Genomic DNA, 8,786 nt, shown 5'->3' on the forward strand with positions numbered 1-8,786 from the left:
TTCAGCAGTTTTTCAAATGGTTATTTAAAAAATTCTACAGCCAGCAATACTTGCAATGAGCTGTTCTTCCCATTGGCAGAAATATAGAAAACACTGCATTTTTCCCCATTCCAGTAGCCTTTTGTCCTTCAGTTAACTTTTCGCAGGAATTGGCAGTGTTGTGCAAGACATGTCTAATCAGGCTTCTACTGAAATGTCACAACAGCCAAACTTCTTATTTTTAACTTGAGGCGAATTGGTATTGCATCAAGAAATGTCTGGTAGTTTTTCTTTATATAGCCTTTGAATTTTGTAAGACAGCTCAACAGTGATGGATGCTTGGGTTCATTTGCAAACTGAGTTTGAATTTCTTGGCTTTCAAGGGCGAGACAGAACATCTCGCTGTTTGTTAGTGTGTCCTGTCTGCAATGTGCTTTTTGCTCATGAGGCTGGGCTACCCCCAGCCAAGAAAAACTTGCAAATTTGGAGCAGCATCCACGCATGCTTTTGCTGTGTGTACTCTCTGAACAAAGGGGATTACAAACTGTAAAGGGGAAGCTCCTCTTCCAGAAATCTTCACACGGGCACTCTGAGACCCAGTTCTGACACGTGCCATTCTCCAGAAGAGTTGTGCTGTGCTGAGATGTGATCAGAGACTAGTCTGCATATGTGTAGGCTGCTTCAGTGCAGACAAAAATCACTGATAAACTGCCATCATAAAATGTAAGCTCAGCTGACTAGGCTGCTTTCTGGGCTGGTTTTCTCTCCCGCACAGAAATGCTCTGCCTTTACTGCTGCACTACCTGGAATTACTGTGTAGGCATTTCTACAGATGTACCAGAGATAGCTTTAATACTAAGCAGAAACTTGTTCCCACAAGCAAATTTTGACTTGTCATTTCCTTTGTCATTCATTTTGAACAAGAACAGATTATTCAGGCCTAAGGGGACTGTCCCCTGGTTTGTCCCATGTTTGTGTTATCCTGGAAACCTTATTCTGCAGCTGCTGGGAATTATTCAGTGAAGTGGATATTTATTCAGGACTCATAAATTCTTGGTGAGCTGCCATGATTTGGTGCTGCCAGGTAGCTTGTGCAGGTGCCATTTGCAGCAGCATTGCTCCTGGGGCATGGAGTTCAAAGTCCCTCTATGGAAGGGGACTTTATTTCCCACAAGATCACTCTGGAGGGCTGTTGAGGTGTTTCATCTGCATGGTTCATAGCATTTATTACAGAACATGCCTGTTCCCTGAGCTGCTGAAAATACTGGCTTCTAGTCCTGATTATTTCAACTGAGCTTAAGCTGCAAAGGCAGCAAAACCCAGTGCTCTCTTTTTAAGCAACCGTTCCAGCTAAGTCCCTGCTCGTGCCCTTGTGTACTGCTTTCCTTCAACTGTGTGAGGTGTAGTTAATGCAGGATTAGGCTGTTTCAAAGGAGCAGTTGAGAGCAATTCACCCTCTAGTAACTGCCTGGTGGCCAGGGCTGCTTTCCAAGAGGTGCTGGTTTGGATTCCATCATCTGGAGAATGGCACTGAGCCCACACCTGCTGCCTCCATGAGCAGCACTCGGTGAACCTCCTGCTCTTGGCACATGAGATGACAAAGGGAGAAAGAGGCAAGACTGCTTTTGAAGAAACCAGAGAATGCCCTGTGAGATGCTTGGGAGACCCAGCACAGTCTGGGGATGCAGGTTAGGTCAGGGTATATGGGCAAGAGTGTGCTTCCCCGTTGTGGTTGCCAGCCACCTTCCCATGGTTGTTGGGGTGGGAATGCTCACAGGGACTCGGTCCTCCAGGGTTGGAGAAGCTCTTTGAAAAGAGCAAAATCAAAAAAATGCATGGATAGGCTGGAGGGTGGAGACACAAGCTGCTTTGAGGTGGAACAGCTGGGAAGAAGCGCTTGAAACCAAGGAAGTCATGCTCAAGTCTTTGGGTCACAGTCCCAGAACCTACCAGGAAACTTGTGGCAGAGCTCAGACTTTGGTTTGACTCTTGGATGCCCGGGAAACACGGTTCCTTCTCCTTTAGCATGAACTGTTAGCCAGATCTTCCTGAAAGGATAGTCTATATTTACACAGTTTGCCAACTCTTTAACTTCATCTAAACTGGATGACTCAAGCCGCTGAGGAAACCAGAAAAATAAGGAAGTATCTGATTTTATTGAGATACCTGGGGCTTTATGACCGATTGCCCTGCAGTCTGGGGCCACGTACTCTCCTCGCCCGGTCATGTGTTCTCTGTGAGTTGAGCACAGCCAGGAGGGTACAAGAGTTACAAATCCCTTTGCAGTAGGTGTTGAAGTAGCTGTCAGTGCAAACACCCCCTTTCAGAGCACAAGGCCAAGATAAGTGTGCAATTAAAATGCAAGGAAGGTGTTCCAAGAGGTAAAGAAACGGTGTGGAGTCTGCTAAAATACTCTTGACAGAATAGTGGAACAGAAAGATTTTTGTCTGCAGCAACTGTATTTCCAGCAGTCTTTGTCTGTGTTTGCCTTTACAAGAAGTCTGTCGCATTTCCTTATTATTTGAAGGAACAGGGTGAGGAGCGAAAGTGAAAATCGCTTTATCCCAGCACGGATGCGTGTCCACCCACCCCATGACCCCGGGCTGAGCCGGCTGTCCCCCATGAGGAGCCTCCGCCGCTGCAGAGAGCCGATGTCACGGGAGCGCGGCGGGCAGGAGCGCCCGGAGGTGAGCGGGGCAGACACGGCGGGGCACGGCCGGCTCCCGGGGCGGCTGGAGAGGGGAGAAACCGCGCGGGGTTTATTTCTGCAGGCGAAAGAGCGAGCCGGGCCTCCCGGAGGGGCGTCGAACCCAGCCGGCCCCCGGGGCTGGGGCTCTCCGGGGGGATTTTCAGGCAGCTCCTGCCCGGCAGCGCCGTGACCCGGACTTTCCCCCGGCTCCCGGGGGGCGGGCGGTGCGGGACGGGCCCGGGTGGTCCCGGCTGCCGGTGCGGGCGCCATGTGACGGCCATGTGGGCGGTGGCACCTGGCGGCGGCACCCCCGGCCCGGGGCGGCGCTCCCCTGGCCCGGCCCGCCCCGGCCCGCCCTGCCCTTGTGCTGCCGTCCCGGCGCTGCTCGGCACTCGCACCCCCGCGGGCCGGGGGAGCCCTGCGGGCGGCTCGGCGGCGCCGCGATGTCGTGCCCCGGCCCGGCGGGGGCCAGCGCGCTGCCCCGGGCCGCGGCGGCCGAGGGCGGCCAGCAGGTGGGACGGGAGCGGGATCGGGAGGGGAACGGGAACGGGAACGGGAGCGGGAGGGGAGCGGGAGCGGGGTCGGCACCGCGGGCGGGCACATGGGGCTGAGTCACGCCGGGCAGCTCCGCCGGGGTGCCCGCTGCCCCTGGGCATCGGCCCCTCTGTTCCCGGGAGGCGGCCGCTCTGCTGATTGTTCCCAGCGCGGAAAACTGACGGGGCTCGGCTTTTGCCCAGGCAGCAGCGCTTTCCTCCCGAGGCAGTGTAAGTGCTGCCCGCCGGGCCCCGCTCGTACCCCGCTCGTACCCCGCTCCCCCATCCTCAGCAGTGCTCCTGCATCCCCCGGGCAGCCGGCCGGCTTCTCCCGCTCCGCTCCGGGGCCGCGGGGCGCAGGGATGCGCTGCTCTGTGCAGGGACCATGCGGTCTCTGGGAGAACGAGGATCCGCGCTGCGAGATTGGAAGTGTTCGTTCTCAGAAAGTTACGCCCCCGACTTCGGGCATCTTCTGTGTGCACCTTGCAAACTAGCGAAGTGTTTCTGGCTGATGTCTTCCAGAGTCACGAAGAAGATGACAGAAAAGTAAGGAGGAGAGAGAAAAATCGAGTTGCTGCACAGAGGAGCCGGAAGAAGCAAACTCAGAAAGCAGATAAACTTCACGAGGTGAATGGGTACTTGGTGCTTTGCAGGCATGGCTTGGGTACCAAGCATGGGAATTTACAATAAACAGGAATTCTTAAGCAGGTGTGGGCCTGTTTTCACACTAGTCCTGCTCAGAGAGCTGCGGGTGTGAGGCACAGAAAGGTGTGCTGTGGGATGCCTGGTTGGGAACTCCCAGACACTGATGCTGCTCTTGGACAGTGCAGCTCTGCCTTCAGTGGCACTGCTAGGAAGAGAGAGACACGGTCCAGCCCTTGCCTCATCCTCCCTCTTTTGCTCTTCCAGTGACCACCCAAAGAATGGGATCACAGGGCTTCTTTGGGCTCAACCAGAACCATTTTCTTCTGTATTAGTGTTAAGCTTGTCATGTTTGCTATGACAGTGGATGAATTCTTGCTGTCTTACAAGGCAGAAGGTGATGGAAGAGGAAGGGACCATGCAGTGGCAATGCTGGCTTAAATCAGTTCTAGAACTGTGGCATCAGCACTGCCATTCAGCAGTGGGGTCTGCAGACGTACCCAGTTGGAAAGGCTACATAGGAGCTTGGGAACCTGCAAGTGTGAGAGCTCAGCTTGCCTAGCTGCTATACTTGTGTGCTTTGAAAAGTTACAGTAAGTGTTTAAACAAATAAAATGAAAGCAACTGACTCTTCCATAAGCTCTTAATGTCACAGTGTGGTGTGGTTTTCTTGTGTCCTCAGTGCAAACACTGGAGGACAGGGATCCCTTTTCTCTGGTTTTGGATGTTACCTCACACAACAGTGCTCGTATAGCTAGGAGCCAGCTTTTGGGGTAAGCATCAGTTTTGCAGCACACTGCCGTTGTGGCTGAGTCAGTTGTTCAGCTCTGAAGTATCATCACAGGCTTTTTTCTTCTCTTTCTCACTGTGGAAGGATCTGCCAGCAGTTAGCAGAGACTAAGAAGGACAATGTGGGGAGTTTTGGGCTTGGTTTTTTCCAGATCTCCTCTGAGTCAGCGCCTGAGAAAGCCAGGTGCAGAGTGCTTCTGAAAAGGGGTAACCCCTGGCTTTCGTGGAATCATTTTTAGGCCCTGAAGCCTCTCTGATGTTCCTCCTGAACGTGAGGATCTTCCTCATTCTGGGAATCTTCATTCTGTGGCACACAGGTTTTGCCAGGTGTAGGCAGATCTGGTTGAACAGACATTCATTCTTAGCAAGAGCAATGTGACAGTCTCACCCCTGAAAATGAGACAGAGCAGTGGGACAGCAACACTTATTCCAAAATCTGGGACAACAAGAGATGAGCAGAATGACTGTCAGGGTTGGACAACTTGGCTGGAGCTTGGCTCCAATACTGTGTTAGGAGGACTGTGCCTGTTTTACTCTGTGAGAGGTGCTGGAAGGGTGTGAGGGAGGGCAAGGAGCCCAAAGTTCTGCAGCAAAGGGAAGCAGAAGCAGTGCCAGGCTGCCCAGAAGAACATTGCATGAGAGGCTCTCCCTGCTGCCTTTTGAGGCACGTGTAGGCTTTGAAGTTAGCACTGAAGTTTTCACCAGGAGGTCAGATTGAGTGGGTGGATGTTGAGCCTTGGGCCAGCAGTGAGGTGTCCATCTGCAGGTTTTCTGTGGGCTGGCTCTGAACCTCTAGCTCTCTTCTCTTTGGGATGAGAAGGCTTAGAAGCAGGGACACTTGAGATACACAGTTGTCAAAAAATGTAATGCAGGAGTCTTGCATCCATCACATGTATGCTGCAGAGCAGCTCAAAACTCCCCTGCAGTTAACAGCAGCTTATCTATTGCCAGAGAAGCCTCAGCTCAAAAGCAGCCAGGTCAGGGATAACCAGGGCAGTGATCTGGCCTTCTGGTGACAAAATGAGTCTGGCATCAATCTGGCATGATGCTTCCCTCCTCCTGACTTCTCAGGCTTCTGAGCAGTGGCTACAAGCTCTGGCAGGCCTGGAGGAGAGCACTGGACACAGGGTGCTAGCCTGATAAATGGCTTTTCTCTGCACTGCCCTGGGGCAGGGGCTGCCCTTCTCTCACAGCAGTGCCAGGCTCCGGGTTTTCCCTCTGCAGTCAGTGCTTTCATTTTCTCTGATCTCACAGGGCAGAGTCCATTTTGGCCCTTCCCAGCAGAGGCAGCCCAGGGTGGAAGAGGCCACCACAGGGACACAGCCATCCATGCCTGCTGCCCTGGGCTCCTGGGGAACTCCTGAGGGCCAGCAGCACCTCCTGGTCTTCAGGGCCATGGGAGGAATTGCAGTGTGGTCAGGGCACAGGTAGTAAAGCACTTGCCCTGTTCCAGCACCCAGGCTGTGTCTGTCTCTCCTCAGCACTTTGTAAGCTGTAGTAAGAAACCACACTGTTTTTCTACAGTTATGTGAATGTACTCAAGGTGGAAGCACTGAAAGGAATGTTTTGACTGTAAGTTGTTGGTTTTTTGTTTTTTTTTTTCTTTCCCCTCCTTCCAGGAATATGAGTCTCTTGAGCAAGAAAATACCTCCCTGAAAAGAGAAATTGGAAAGCTAACAGATGAAATGAAACACTTGAGTGAAGTGTTGAAGGATCATGAAAAGATCTGTCCACTATTGCACTGCACCATGAACTTTATGACCATACCAAGGCCTGATGCACTTACCAGCTGCCTACCAAGATGAGTGCTCTCCTCAATCACCTCTAAATGCGATGTGTGAAGGTGCCATTAACAGGAGGTTTGAAGAACTGCCTACTTAGTGTGCAGTTCTTCCATCAAAGGGAGCTGGACTCGACCACGCAGCTCTTCTCCACGTTGAAATGTTGCAGTCTTTGAATCTCAGGAAAACACCAGTATGGAAAAAAAGACAATTTGAACAGCAGCTTCTAACTTGGTAGACTCTTCAAGCCATGGTTTTGCCTTTGGAAATGTCAAAGTGCCGTGCAGCCCACTATAGAGCGATGGAATGTAGACAGGGAAAAGTACCGACCTCAGACTGGGATGCCTTTCTCCCACACAGCCACTGCCAGTAACCCTTTGTCACTTGTCACCCGTGTATGTCATGATCTGGCTGCTGGGTTTTATCTCTCTAAACAGTTTTGGTTAATAAAAGCGATGTCTCATCTTTAATGTTCTCCACCTTCTTCAATAATCGATGTTTTTATGACATCTTTGCTTTTTATTTACTGGTCAATGCCAAAGTCTAATGCTAATCTTTCTGGTAGTTATTCTGTGATTTGCTTATCAAGTCTTCGTTGGTTCATCTTTTGAAGTGTGTGTAACAAAAGAGTTTTCTTAATGTTTATTGTTCCAAATCATCAGCCCTGCTGACTTTAGTCCTTTGAGTGTTTTATATCCTAAAATATGGCTTGGCTAGTTTCTGATAATGATGATTGCTCTGTATGGAAGAAAAGCAGACAGAGTTTGAAGGTTGCAAACATTGTTTTAACAAACAGATTTTAAAATTGACTCTTTTAATGCACCCACTGGAAATGAACAAATATCTTCATCCTTCCCGCATCTTGCTTATTGCTTCTGGAAGATTGTATCTGTGGATTGAGTTTTTGCTAAGCATTTTGGTCTATGTCCACATTGAAGGTGTTTGATATTTGAAAGAAAAACATTCTGTTTTCTTTAACTTTTTTTTTTTAGTTACAAAAAGGAAGTATGGTTGCAATGTTGCTGAGAAATACAGAGAAAAATGTGTTTACTTTCTCTGAAGATTCCTAGTAGTGTCAACCTCTAGAAATGTGCAGGATGCTGTAGCTTGGGATCCAGCAAAGAGTCCTTTTCTCACAGTATTTCCCAATCAAAGAGCACCTTTGGATAATAAAAATCTCCTCCCCATTGCCAGCTGTCTCACTGCAGCATTTGGATTTTTTTCAGTTAGACTCATGGGACTCATTTCTCCCCTCACCAGGATCACAGTATTTATCAGCAGAATATGATCTGAAATGTCTGAATTTTATTTTTTTTAAACCTTTTTTTTGTTTGTTTCTTCAGTGGAATGGTGCATTGCTGATCACCACCAAGACAGACCTTGGGACACCATGTAGTCAATTCTGCCTTCCAAAGGGCCCTCTTGTACCACTGTTTTAGGATAGAAACTCCAGATGAGCTGGAGTTTAAATTATTTGTTAGGTTGTTCCCAAGAGAATTTCCAGAATTTGCATCTGCAGCTTAAATGCTGTCTTCAAAATTCCTTACGGTCCCATAAGAATGGAGTCATCCCACAAAAAAATTCTGCTGCAGTGCCTGCCTAGGAAAACAGAAGTCCTGGTGTAGTTCAAGATACACATTTTGGGTACTGTCCTTGAAACTGTTCTGCACGTCACCCTTAAGAACAGAAGATATCTTACATGTATTCATCCATGCACCCAGCTTCCTTCAGACCCTGGATGTCACTGTGTAATTTGGGCAGAGTAGAGATGCAGGGGAGAAGGAATAGCATGGTGGAAATGGACGACATTCACTCTGGGAAAATCCATCATAATTTAGGATGAAGGGAGAGAGGGAATGTTTCAGATCTCTTAACTAGGTATGTGCAGCTGACTGGAAAGTATCTAACTGAGGTCAGGACTGTACAAAGCTGTTCTCACATATGGAGCCCTGTGGACCCTCAAAAATGGGAGGAAAGACCAACTAGTCCAAGACAGTCCATCCTAGCAGAATCCTTCTGAAGGTTTTTGTTCCTCAGATACTCTCTTCTATAAATAGAAACCTAGTTAGCTAGATTTTTCCCTAAAATCCTCCTCCTCACACATTTATTCTTCTAAACATCTGTCTAGAAACTGTCTCCAGCTTATCACTTGGTGTCATTTGCAAGTTCTGTGGTAGACTCCCCATCAGTAAGTGCTGTTCTTGTTCTGCAGCAAAAGTTTTAACCCATGGTTTCTGCACTGGAGTTCATTGCATTATTGATTGTATAGTGTCTGTGCAGAGTGTACAGGGGAAGACAGCAGAATTCTCAGCAATGCTGTCTCATGGAGTTAACAGCCTAAGTCCAAGAATGTGTTGCGTTCCTTGGAAGGGC

At 49.4% G+C, this 8,786-nt stretch overlaps 1 protein-coding gene across 1 annotated transcript; it reads left to right on the top strand.

The window, feature by feature from the left end:
* The first annotated feature begins 2,244 nt into the window (after positions 1-2,244).
* BATF3 (basic leucine zipper ATF-like transcription factor 3) lies at positions 2,245-7,612 on the top strand. The gene is made up of 3 exons (XM_033053705.2): positions 2,245-2,666; positions 3,724-3,828; positions 6,252-7,612. Exons 1-3 carry the CDS (start codon positions 2,553-2,555, stop codon positions 6,435-6,437), a joined length of 405 nt encoding a protein of 134 aa, XP_032909596.1. The 5' UTR covers positions 2,245-2,552; the 3' UTR covers positions 6,438-7,612.
* Positions 7,613-8,786: the final 1,174 nt, after the last annotated feature.

This window comes from Catharus ustulatus, chromosome 3 (genome assembly GCF_009819885.2).
Source record: "Catharus ustulatus isolate bCatUst1 chromosome 3, bCatUst1.pri.v2, whole genome shotgun sequence".
NCBI lineage: Eukaryota > Metazoa > Chordata > Aves > Passeriformes > Turdidae > Catharus > Catharus ustulatus.

Excerpts from the sequence above, each read along its gene's own strand:
- BATF3 (XM_033053705.2), top strand. The coding sequence starts at position 2,553 with ATGCGTGTCCACCCACCCCATGACCCCGGGCTGAGCCGGCTGTCCCCC. Across the intron at positions 2,667-3,723 it reads GCGGGCAGGAGCGCCCGGAG|AGTCACGAAGAAGATGACAG; the intron begins GTGAGCGGGGCA and ends GATGTCTTCCAG. Across the intron at positions 3,829-6,251 it reads AAGCAGATAAACTTCACGAG|GAATATGAGTCTCTTGAGCA; the intron begins GTGAATGGGTAC and ends CCCTCCTTCCAG.